General features: G+C 34.5%; 1 protein-coding gene across 10 annotated transcripts in view; it reads left to right on the top strand.

Annotated features, from left to right (window-relative positions):
- Cblb (Cbl proto-oncogene B) overlaps positions 1–13375 on the top strand; it is a 212441-nt gene that overhangs the window by 183248 nt on the left and 15818 nt on the right. For 4 of the 10 annotated variants that reach the window (XM_004835779.3, XM_004835780.4, XM_021264233.2 and 1 more), the window contains exons 14-18: positions 260–406; positions 3381–3478; positions 3595–3726; positions 7072–7212; positions 13087–13206. In XM_004835779.3, coding sequence (XP_004835836.2) covers positions 260–406; positions 3381–3478; positions 3595–3726; positions 7072–7212; positions 13087–13206 — 638 coding nt within the window. The remainder of the gene's footprint in view (positions 1–259; positions 407–3380; positions 3479–3594; positions 3727–7071; positions 7213–13086; positions 13207–13375) is intronic. The other 6 variants (XM_004835783.3, XM_004835781.3, XM_021264246.2 and 3 more) reach the window with 6 other exon arrangements.

The raw sequence follows: 13375 nt of genomic DNA, 5'->3' as shown, positions 1-13375 counted from the left end.
ATTCTATTGCTTCTCAGCCTTTTGGCTAAAGTCAAGTGTAAATTGTGAGAATTCTTTTATCCCATCAAGAAATTATTAACAAGAGACTGCAAAGCCTTTCCATTTGTATTTACTAGAACAGTCCCTCGTGTTGCTCTGTAATTGAAAAATGAAGACAAGTGAAAAGTAGTCTTTCGATTTAAATGTGTCACATCAGACTTTCCTGTTCCAAATATGTGTGATGCTTAAACTAGATTGGATTTTCTTTTTCCCTTGGTAGGTGTACTGGCCCATTAGCAAATTCTCTTTCAGAGAAAACAAGAGACCCAGTAGCAGAGGATGTCGATGAATACAAGATTCCTTCATCCCATCCAGTGTCTCTGAATTCGCAACCATCCCATTGTCATAATGTAAAACCTTCTGTTAGGTAAGAATCTGGACAGCTCTGTACCATTTACATCTGCGTAAGCATTATCACCTGTGGGATTTGTTTTTATGTAGTTGAATCACATATATTTGGCTAAACATCTTTGATTTTTCTATTCAAAGCCACCTCTTTTATGCTCTTTTCTGAATTTCTTTCACAGGGAACTAAATGTAATGGGATATATATTACATATAATGTTCATTAACTATATATTTTAATAAGCTATTTTAATGTATTTTATCACTTCCAAACACATATCATGAAGAAAAGTAGTGTAGAGAAACTAAAGTGTTAAACTTCCTTAGAATTTTTTTTATGATGTAAAGACTAGTGCAGTTATTTTCCCTTCTTGATATGCCACCTGCTTCTATCCAGTACTTAAAGAAAACAAAAATAAAACAAAGTTTTTCTCTGAACTGATTTTTTGATCAAGTTCTATTTCACCTTCTCTTGGATCAGATCAAAATGTAAGATACAGTGGTTTTTCTTTTTTCCTGTTGTTAACCCTCACTGTAATTCGGATATCCCTGCTCTGAGAAGTGGCAGCCACATTGAGATAAATAAGTGTTACCAATAATGGCTGGGTATGTACTGAAATATTAGTTTGTCTTTAAGTAAAAGCATGATTCTGCTTTTAATTAGTAAACTATAATATTTCTATATTTATTTTAATCTTACTAACATATTTGAGTCAGTTCATGGTCAAATCTCAGCTTCATAATTGTCCTTCAGAGCTCTTGTTTCTGAAGTGTAACATCCCTCTAGGTGGCGACGCCCAGCATCTCCTGGCTGACTAAGGGCTATTTTGACTTCCTTTCCAGGTCAGATCAGTCAACTAAAAATATTTTATGAGTGGAGACCTTCCTTCTTTTCAGACAAAAAGACTGAAATGTGGGGTTTTGTTTGTTTTTGATACTAGGGATTAAACCTAAGATTGTGCACATTCTAGGCAAGTAGTCTGTCACTGATCCAAGTTCACAACCCTTTTTAAAATTTGTATTTTGAGACAAGGTCTCACTTAAATTGCCCACCCAGGCTTCAACTTGTGATCTTCTTGGCTCAGCCTCCTAAGTAGCTAGGATTATAGGTGTGTACCACCATGCCTAGCTGAAAAGTATTTCAGTCCCTTTCTTCAAGTATCTCACTGAGGCAGAAAATGAAATACAGTACTTGGAAAAGAAAAATCTTTGTCTTAACCACAGGTCTGACAATAACTGATGCTGCTTAGAATTATCAACACTCTGCAGAATTATTAACTAGGATCAGTAACTCGGCAATCCAGGGCTTCATTTTTCAAAGCAAGAATCAACAAACTGCTAGCTAATTGCTGGTGTTGAAGGTATTTGTTAATAAAATAGTATCATTGAGAAGACACCTCTGAGGCACTTTGTTACATCAAAAGAACCAAGTGTCTACTGATCTATTAGAGAAAAATCATTCCTTCTCATCAAATAGAAATTGTTAAAATTGTTCGTCCCTTTGGCTCTTACAAATGTAAAGTAATTTTTAAAATCTGAAATAGGATAAGCCTTTTTGGTCTCCTTGGGAATCTTATGTTTTTATTGCTGAGTGAGTAAGGGGTCTAATTTTAATGTTAAATTTTAATTATCACATCATAGTAAATGAGATTTTGGCGGCAGGCCTCCTGAATCCTGAAAATAAATTTGAATTATAACCATAATTACCATCTTTAGACTGTTATAGAGAAGTAATAAATGTTGATCATCCCTAAACTTAATTGGAGTGAATTCTTTATCTGATTCTTTCTCAAAAGCTGATGGATATAGTACCATCTTATGTCCTCTCTAAAGCACCCTTTAGCCTGAACAATTCCTTTCCCTGGGTGCTCCCCCTTTGGAACATCAGGAGAATGTGGACATCAGGTCAATATGTGGAAAAAGCAAAATGGTAAATGAATAATTCAATTCAGTTGCAGTAAAAATATCCATCATTATTATGAATTTTCAATACTTGATAACTATTTTTAAATGAAACTATCTGGCCCCTTAAAGAGAAGTGGCCACCAGAGAGTAAATGAATTTCAGATGAAGCAAACTTGCAATATCTATTCAAATATCCATGGTCTCCTCCATTATGAATGTACTTTAACTTTGCTCTAAGAATTCAGAATAATTCAGAGGAGTATAAAATGTAAGCTTCATTCTCCATAGCTCTTTGCTAGGTGATTGTTACACAGCTAGATGCTGAAGGCAAAGTATACTCTGCACCTCTATTCCTGTCTTCTCATGCCTTGATTTTATCCGTTGTGTTCATAGTATGGTTCCAGAGTATCAGTGCCGAAAACAACATATGTACCTTTTTATTGAATATCATTGCTTTTTACAGACACTAAGATTTAAACACTTGTGTACCTAAGGCCTTCGTATCTCTACAATGTTAGAGAGCCAGAGTTTATTCAGGGCCATACTGAATATAAGCAATAGTGTTGCAGCCTCTGGGTCTTCAAATATTCTTGTCAGAATTTTAATGGAATTACTGAAAGCTTAATAATTTTTTTCTTTTATGGGCTGTGGTTTATTTTTTATTAAAAATCTTAAGTTGCATAAATAAAAATATAATATTAATGCCATCAACAAATAGTGAAGTCACTGCAAGTGTTGTATATTCTTTGCCTTGACACATACTTCTTTTTGACTTGAAAAATTTGACTAGGTATTAGTTTCAAAAAAGCATTTAAGGTATCAGCAATTTTTGTGGCCCTTGTAATTTTTGGTTTCAATTTTAAAAATGAAAATGAGAAAAATAATTCGTCTTTTACAAGTTATTTAGTTCTGATTTTTAAAATAAAGGGAAGAATATCTAGATACTGTTAGTGGTACTATTTCCAGAAAAGACACTCTATTTTCAAACTTTACTATATGTACAGGGATGCTAGGTCCCTCTACCCACCCTGCACGATTTTTAAATGGACTCTTAAATGTTGATATGATTTTGCCTCTGATTTCTGTTTTAGATCGTGTGATAATGGCCATTGTATATTGAATGGAACACATGGTACATCTTCAGAGATGAAGAAATCAAACATCCCTGAATTAGGCATATATTTAAAGGGTAGGTATAAAATATATTCTCCTTTGTGATCTATGTCATAATGGTCAGAATTTAAAGGCAAAATTCTGTGCCATTATTGTACCAAAAATACAATAAGGTTTTGTGTTATCCTCTAGGAGATGTTTTTGATTCAGCCTCTGAACCAGTGCCATTGCCACCTGCCAGGCCTCCAACTCAGGACAGTCCAAAGCATGATTCTTCACTCAACAGGACGCCCTCTGATTATGATCTTCTCATCCCTCCATTAGGTTGAAATCTTTAAAAAAAATTAAACTCCTCCTTCCCCTGCCTCTTTTCTCCATATCTGCATTATCAGAACACAGAGTTAAGTTCACAGGGCTCTGAATTTACCTGACCTTAGAATGGGTTCTCCAGGTGATGGTGACTCCCAAGTTCATATGACCATTACTCTACTTAGATGATTAAAATAATGACATATGAATTGGTTTTCAGTAAGTCATAAAATTATAGGTGATTTTTATGATTTTTTTACACTTTTGTATATAACTGATATTTCTATAACACAAAATTATTTTATAATCAGAACAAAACAATAAGTTGAGATAGATTGTGATTAATTTGTCACTATATAATTCGTTTAAAACTACAAAGTGATAGCATAAAAGCTGGCTGTTAATCAGGGTTTTATAAAGCTATCTCTTATATAGGTAGATGAATCCTATAAACAGGAGTGTGGTTCCTTCACTTGTCCTTGTGTTCTAGTAGTTTTGAAATGATGATTTGACACATTAAGATTTAAATGTAATAATTCTTATTAAATATGAAGTTGCCTTTATTTCAGCAGGAAATAGATATATATAGAAAATGATATATGTATTTATAGAAAAATAAATTGATTTATTCTAATTATTAAAAGTATAATACCTCTAAGGAAACTCACTTTCTCTGTTTCATATTATAAAGAAACCATGTGTACTTGTGAGTGTATTCATGTGAAGGTACAGTTTGGTGTGTATCTATGTGGTATTATCAAAAAGACGAATTTAGGGCCGGGGATTTAGCTCAGTGATGCTGCCTGCCTCACAAGCTCAAGGTTCTTAGTTTGATCCCCGGTACCAAAAAAAAATATATATATATATATGTGAATTTAAATTTATTACAGTAAACACACATTGCCATTAAGTCCCCTCAAAGTACTCCCCTTCATATCTAACACCGTCATCCCATCATTCTTGCCACTTTCTGAAGCAGTTCTGAAAGTCTTCTTTTGTGAGGGTCATTAGTTGCGCTGTCATGGCTGCCTTGGTGTCCCACACTGATTCATACATTTACCTCTCGTGGTCATTTTGACTTAGAGAAAGAACCAGAAGTTACATAGTGCTAAATCCTGTGAATAAGGTGGATGAAGACACACTGTAATGTTTTCATAAGCTTGCCTTTCCAGTAGACGGCGTATGGCAGCAGGATTCACCAGTTTTAGTCACACCCAAAAATACTCATGAAAACTGCCAAAACTGTTTCAGAAAATGGCAAGAACCAGGAAATAAGTGTGTTTCAAGTGAAAGGCGGTATCTTCAGGGAGACTAATGGCAATGTAATGTGTCTTTTACCATAATATTTTTATTTAAACACACACCATATTTTTTGATCAGCCTTTATATCTTGAAGTAGGCTGATGCCTGTGTCACTGTTAATCACAGTAATCTTAAGTAGAAACTTCTCACCCTAATGTCGTAAGGCACTCCTATGACTTCACCATAACATAGTATGATGATGATAAAGGTCCATTTATAAACTCTGCTGAATTATCTGTTAGGTCACTAGAAATATGAATGAACTTTTATTTGCCTCGCAAACAATATTTTGAATTGCGTGGTCTTTCGCTTCTATTATTTCTGTACTTTAGGGCTTTATTCTCACCTATATTAATTACAACTGGCTCTTAACTTACATTCTCTTCTTTCACTTCTTTCTACACCTTTTCTTTCTTTCTTGACCTATTACCCAGTCTTCATGACTTAGATCAGCAACATTGCCCAGGATACCTTTCTGTGGGGATGTAAAGGATATGTGTATTTCTGTATGGTTAAGTGACACCTGGAACTGAATTTTTGTTTATTTAAATTTAAATAGCTGTATGTGGTGACTACCTTATTGGATAATTCAGATACATGTTGCAACCTATCTCTGCTCCATCCTTCCTGTAGCTTTTCCTGTCCATCTAATTTTTTTGTTCATTCTGTTCATTCAGCTTAGAAGATCACTCCATCCTTACATTTCATGAATACATTTTGAGCCCTCTGATAGTCCAGGTTTTCCACTTCTTCAGCAATTCATGGAATGCTGCTTGTCCCCATTTCTCTTTCTTCCCATGTTTCTGTCTCTTTTATGGGACCAAATACTTTCACCTGTGAATCATACCTATGTGCGAATATTTTCTTTAGCTTCTTTAATGGAATCTAAGCTTCTTAAGTCAGAGCCTTATGATTTTGATCTCTGTGTCACTCAGTTGCCCAGTGTAATGTCTGGTATTTAGATTCTGAAAATGAATTTGAACATGGTAATATGACAGCTCAAGATTGGAATGGTAACAAAACTCCTCTATATCTTCAAATATTTTAAACTATAAAAGTATTTGTGGGGATTAAAGGGAAATATTCTGCATGCTTTTTGCAAGGCAAGCTCAATGAATAGTAAAACAAGTTTTTAATTTGTCTTTATGCTTGTCATTCAACTTAAATACATATAAATTTTCATTACTAGAAGCAGCTAATTTATATCTTGTCTTATTCACTGAGTATTTAAGGTAGTTTTGAGAAACTATATTCAGTGTACTTTATTTTTTTAAAGAATCAAAATAGTAAGGTGTAACAAGGGGAAAATAAGTAGACTTAAAACCACATTAAAACAGATAATCAAATATAAGCAACTAGCTTTTTGGAACACAAAAGGGAGATCTGTATTTTAACTGTTATTCTTTAGAGATCAGTTATATATGTGTGTGTGTGTGTATATATATATGTATATATGTGTGTATATGTGTATATACATGTATATAAACATATATATATACATGTATATACATACTCATATTCCTGTGCTCTAAGGGCATTTCTGTATATTTTGACAATAAATGTAATATTTAAAACATTATTTTAAATGAATTAAAATTTAGTGCAAAAACTTTTATGTGCTAATCTAAGCCATTCTTTGACATTAAATTACACGTGCATGGTGCGATTTTCTAATTAGAGGCTGTGAATTCTGTTACACAGAGAACTCTGTTTTGATGGTGGGACTGATGATAATGTTTAGTTCAGTGATCCAGGGCCCTCATAATATAAGGTTACAAATGAACTACAATATAAACTCTTTCATAACTTCAGTGCTGCCTGTTATAGAAAGACAAGGGAGACAGTAAAAGTTTGAAAGGGTGTGTTTGAATGTGTTTCTCTCCAAACACTTCCACAAAATAATTAGATCTCATTGTCATAGTCAGTGAACTTCTGGAAAACCCTGGGAGTGAAGTTCTTTATAAGCAGCAAGACAAAGTCAGTTATTGCCTTTGCCTGACACCAAGTATTTCCATTCATGAAGCTCTGCTGTTGATGTGGATCTTTCTTTAAATGCAGGTGAAGATGCTTTTGATGCCCTCCCCCCAGCCCTCCCACCTCCCCCACCCCCAGCAAGGCACAGTCTCATAGAACATTCGAAACCTCCTGGCTCCAACAGCCGCCCATCCTCAGGACAAGACCTTTTCCTTCTTCCTTCAGGTACGGGGAAAAAGGCCAAAGAAAACTTACAGCAAACATATTTCTAAATTCATACTCTCAAATGCCTGTTAGTGATTCTGAGCCTCTACCACTCTAGGAGAAAAACTCCTGGGTAGTTAGAGTTGCATTTGGGTGGGTTTGTTTGTCGATTGATTTAGTGCCCAAAAATACTAGGAAGGTGGCAAAAGCAATAGGGAATCCCAGGATTTAGGAACAGTGTATAGAGATCATGCAGTGCAAACAATACCTTAGTTTACAAAGGGATCCCAAAAAACTAGAATGTCTAAGTGATTGAGCTAATAGTAAAAGGGATAGAATTTAGGCTTTCTGTCCCCTTACCTACTAAAATTCTTTTTCTAATAGTTTTAAAATTTTATAGGATACATCTTAGTGTCATAATTTTATTTAAAATAAAGATACTGGTAAATTATTATAACACGAATGGAAAGCTTCTCTGAAATATCTCCATTGTTGCTGTTTTTTAATGATTCAGTGTATCTACTCAAATTATTGGTCTTCATGGGAAAAAGTAATACATTTTTATATTAATACACTTTTACATGGACTTTTACAAATAAAATTGAGGACACTTAGTAAACAGTTTGCATTAGTCACAATAACCAGGAAATAGTTAATACATGTATACATTCAGTTATGCTGGACCTGCTGGTATTAAATTTCCTACCTGTCCTGTTAGTGACACTATGATCTGTGCTCTAATGTGTTTTGCCTCTGGCATGTTGTTTGGCAAAATGTAGTGTAAAGTTAAAAAAAAATGCTTTTTATTTCTATATGAGATCAATCCTGAAAAGCCTTTAAAAATGCTTTTTCTTTTGGCTACCTCTGTGCCGCAATAAAAATTTGAGAGTATTAACCATTATTATTTCCCTTAAGTAACTGTTAGTCTCTTTTTGTATTCATTTTTCACAGTCCTTTTTTTTCTTCCATTTGGTGTGATAATTTAGTGTTTGAAGATATTTAATGAAATGCAAGTCATGGTTGTATAACCATATATATCACTTCAGTTTCTAAAAGTGATTTATTGTTTGAGAATACTCTCCAGTTTAGTTGTTCATCAGTAAATATTGAGGCTGCCACTGCCTCCCTCACTCTGTTAGATGCCTCCTGACCTCACAGAGCTTAATCATTCAGAGGAAGGGCAGTATTTAACCTTGCTTCTCCTCTTTGTTGGATGTCTCTGTGAGGTGCACAGAGGCTCCACCAAAGAGCGAGCTTCCTTACTCCATCCTCTCCAACCAGATAGCGTGGATAACTTATCAGCTAGGCTTTTACCATGTGGCTACATATAAGCTGATATATCTTGCTGTTTTTTTCACTTACACTTACTGAAACCTTTGCTTTACATGTGGACTTTTAATTAACATGACTTTTCTAAATGAATGAAATAATTCTGAGTTACTTAAGCTTTGTGATGCTAAGTTCTCAATGGTTTCTGGCTGGATTCCTACAAAGTACTTAGCACCATTTATAGATGTGACTTTAGTCCTAGTAGATGAAACCTCAGTGTTGTTTCTTTTAAAATAAAGTCAGTCTTTCAGTGAGCTAGCAGAGAACATTTTATGCAGATACTCACTTTTGCCTGTTTTTTTCAAAAGAAATATAAAATGTTTTAAATCTTTAACATAATTTTATTGCTCGTTGGCTTATATAAAATCTTCATAAATCACCTCAGGATTAATTGGTAAAAAAAATTTAGTACTTCAAAATCAACATCGCCCCCCACCCCAGGGTGTTGTTTTAGATAAGTGAGAGTTATGGAAATCACTTTCTTTCATTTGTATATTTGCTTGTTTCACTTTTGGTTGGTTGCCAAGGAACTCAGCAAGCCAGACTTAGCCTAGACTGTGAGGCTGATGCAGTGAACCCCTCACTCGCTCATGTCCCCACTTTCTATATGGAAGTATTCTCATTCTATTCCCAAGAACATCCATATTCCTTCATATTCACACTTCTCCGAAAAATGGGGAAACCTTTTTCCTTTCCAATCCTGCATGCCATTAACAGACAAATTTCTAGCCTAGTGCCAGATCCTTTATGACCTTCATTGTAGCAATTATTTTTTATTCAATATAAAGTTATACATATTAGCTCTCTTGCTTTTCGAAATAAATATTTTAGTTATTTTACACAATAATATTATAGATTATAAAAATTTCCTGTGGCTCATAAATAAGCATTTGAGTATAACTTTGCCTAAAGTATAGTATGACTACGTAGAGGAATATAGATTTCTGATAACAATTCTTTTACTTAAAAATTAAACTTCATTAAAGAATATCCCATCACTGCCAGAGTTCAGTTGATTTAGAGTCCTAAAAAGTAAATAATGTGACGTCAAACTAAAACTCTGTGAGCATTTGACTCTTAGTTTTCACTGTTGATTAGGCTGTAAAATCTTACTATAGTATAATGATAAATGTTTCTTAAGCATTATTGAGATTTGGCTTCCTTGAGGAAATAGTTATTCTTAAAAACATAGGATAGTTGTGTTAGAAAAAGGAGATGGATTTTCTCATGATAATATATTAAATATCTAATCAGGTCTACCCATTTACTTCTTTGTTGTTGCAATATTCCAATGGCAGGGCTATGTTTCTACAAAGCAACCTCATGACTTCCATAGGATCAAGGAGGGGAACCCAAGCAGGGCCATGGATCTGGTTCTTCTTTTATCTGTTTCCTATTTTAGGCTTTCATACAAGATTTCTGCTGGCAAAGCAACAATGCCCATTTCTGTACATGTATCAGTTCTTCTGGACAGAACAATCATATCTTAACAAAACCTGGATTTCTCAACAATAGCCTCATGCTTTTCGACCTGTAAACCCAACTCGCCTACTAACATTTATATGTTTTGTCCTATAATACAAAAAAGTGTTCCTTTGTGCTAGTGGCACCCTTCCTGCTATTTCGGGCCAGGTCTTGGCTGGAGGAACAGAGCAAGGGCAGTATTTAAGCTTGCTTCTCCTCTTTATTGGATGTCTCTGTGAGGTGCACAGAAATTGGACAGCACATTTGGCAGCCCTTAGGCTACCGTTTTTTCAGTACTCCTCTAAACCGAGAATCTCTTTTGAAGTCTTTATCCAATCTTAAAGTCACAATTCAATTCTTACAGCTGGCAAAATTGGCTTCATTAAAGATAAATGAAAGCTTTTCTAGATGAACACAGAAATCCAATTGTGTAAGTAGAACAGAGAGATAAGCCGGGTCATTAGCAACAGTTATTGGAAAGGATTTGGGAGGGTATTGTTGACTACAACCTTTCTGAAGCACTGTTGGGTGTAGCCACTTGGGGAACTCCTGCCATTTGGGGATTGCACCCACAGAATTGAAATCAGGGGAGTAAGACTGCTCAGCCTGAGTGTAGACTGTTGTATGCACATGTCGAAGGAGTAAAGGGCTGGTACATTGAGTCTCAAACTAGTCTCCGGATCAGCAGCATCAGCTTCTCTGAGGGATCTTATTTAATATGAAAATTCAGGACCTTAAATCAAAAACTCTGTAACACCCAGCAGTATGTGTTTTCACAAGCCTGCTGCCCTGTTCTGATGGTGCTTATATTTTATATATGCTGGGCTAAGAAGTTGCCAAAGATGCACAACTAGGATGGCAAAGGAAATTCATTCCATCCTTAGAAAACTGCAGTTGGTTAAAATAACTCTGGGCTAAACATCCTAACGTACATATTGGAATTTTCTGCAATTATACTATCTATGAAAGACAGATTGTATTTCTTCATGTCATTTCAGAAGGTAGAAATAACTAGGGAGGCTGAGGCAGGAGGATTGCCACAAGTCCAAGGCCAACCTGGGCTATCTGAACTGCATAGCAAGATGCTATCTTAAAAAAAAAAAAAATTATACCTTGGGTAGTGAGTTCTGAGGCACTAAAGGGTTTCAGTCCCTGACCACTTCTTTGCATATTGGTGATTATATGAAGGTGAGTTAGTGTGTGAGGACAGCAAAAACAAAACTATTTGTCATGTAAATAGCTTTTCAAACCCTTTCCAGCAATTATTACATTCTACATTGGTGTACTTTTAAAATCTTCCAAATTTTAAATAGCCACAAAAGAATGTGCCATTGTTTTAACTGTTCAATTTTGTCTCTTCTTTTATACTTGAGTAAAAATTTAGAAATGTTTCAGGCCACAGCATTTTTAATTTGTATATTTTAATCCTAAATTCAGATGTTAAACTTTAATTCTTTATTGCTTTCCAAATTTTCCTTATTGGAGGACAATTAGTAATAATATTCTGTGTAGCAATTGTGTTGTATATGTTTTTTCTCTTCAGAACACAAATTCTTCCAACTATAAAACTGCAGACAGGGAGCCCAGCTTACCCATCCCTAACCAACAGCAAGCCAGAACCTGCTAGTGACTCAGAAGAGAGTCTTGAGTATTGTTGCCACTTGTAGTAATATTTTTAGTGTACCTAAATAGCTTAAGTAAAATATTTTAAGTAAAATAGCTTAATGCAGCAGCATAGTACAATATGTAGTTTATAGACTACAAACTACACTGAAGTGTATCCAGATTTTACCTTTTAGCCTTAATGGGTTATTGGAAATAACATAAGTATATCTGATATGCCTAAAAATTATCCCTAAGGAAATGAACAATTTTATGCATTGTAAAAAGACAATTTTCTCTGACTTAATGTTATGTCATGGTGTTCAGGATACACAAGGATGTAAAGTACATTTTATTGACTACTTAAAGCTTTGGAATATTTCAAAATTTATGCAGTAACTACATATTTGGGTGTTCTGACAAATCAAAGATCAATAATTGTTGCATAGAATTTTACTTATCTCATTCCTTCCTAAAATATTTCAACAAAATTGATGTGGCTGGACCATCCAGTCTTCAAATATTGAAAGCTCAGGCCACAATACAGTGCCACATGCCTGTAATCTCAGCACTCTGGGAGACTGAGGCAGGACAAGTTAGAGTTCAGCCTGGGCAGCTTAGTGACTTAGCACGACCCTAACCCTAGCTCAAACTTTGAGTTATTTTAATGCTGAAATTAATGAAGCAAGTTATAGTCCTAATGATTTAATGCAATAACACTGAAAACATCTTTTTTCCCCTTAGTGCCAGTTAGTAAACATCATTAATAGTAAAATAATTTTAACTTATCTACAATTTATATTTTTCACAATTTTCGATGTCCTATTCCTGATTCCAAAGGTGATAAAAAATTACATTTTCCTGTTAATCAAATCTTAATATTAGGGCACAGTTTTTAACAAATGACTTTATTCTTTATTGAACCAGCAAACAATTCTGATTCTTAACATAGGTTATCTGATATATTACCATTAAACAAGCACTTTATATGTACAGAAAATTTTTAGATACATGAATTCACTTAATCCCCACAAATCCCAAACTTCAGGTCAGTCTTACAGATTTTTGTCTGCCTAATGCTTAGAGAGATTAAGTGATTAGATAATAGTCTAAAAGGAAAAATTCAAATGCACTGTTTTCCTCTGTTCCTTTCGGACACCTTCCATTCATTGCAAAGGATAGACTGGGACAGAAAGTAAAATTTAGAAGCTATTTTTTATCACCAGCAATTTTATTATTAAATAAGAAATCTAATGAGTATGAATTTTAAAATGTCATAAATAAAACTTACCCAGTAATAAATGGGAAAGGCACATTAGAGCAAGTGAATTAGTTTAAAAATATGTATGCTGAGTAGCAGGTTGTTCCTATTAGTCATAAGATTAGTTTCTAATTTATTTTTGTAAACTATAATCCTTGTATAAAATTTTCTAAGATTTTTTTTTCTTCAGCCAATCAACAGATAGTCTTTTTAACTTCAGAATTATCTTTCATTTTAAGATCCCTTTTTTGACCCAGCAAGTGGCCAAGTTCCTTTGCCTCCTGCTAGGAGATTACCAGGAGAAAATGTCAAATCCAACAGAACATCACAGGATTATGACCACCTTCCTTCATCTTCAGGTGAGTGGTCTAATGACAGTACTAATAACAAGTAATATCTGAAGAGTGCTCTTTGCTGTTCAGACCACCTGTTCTTTCCTTTTGTATATTTAATGAGTGCTACCTGCCTAAGAAAATATTTTTATCACCTTTCCATTTTGCTTGTGAAGCTTTTATGAAAGGAATGCCC

This window comes from Heterocephalus glaber, unplaced genomic scaffold, assembly GCF_053883595.1.
Source record: "Heterocephalus glaber isolate CG9 unplaced genomic scaffold, H.glaber_assembly_v1.0 deba00000122, whole genome shotgun sequence".
Classification (NCBI taxonomy): Eukaryota; Metazoa; Chordata; class Mammalia; order Rodentia; family Bathyergidae; genus Heterocephalus; species Heterocephalus glaber.
The sequence above is the reverse complement of the archived record's forward strand: the minus strand, read 5'-3'. Positions and strand labels throughout refer to the sequence as shown.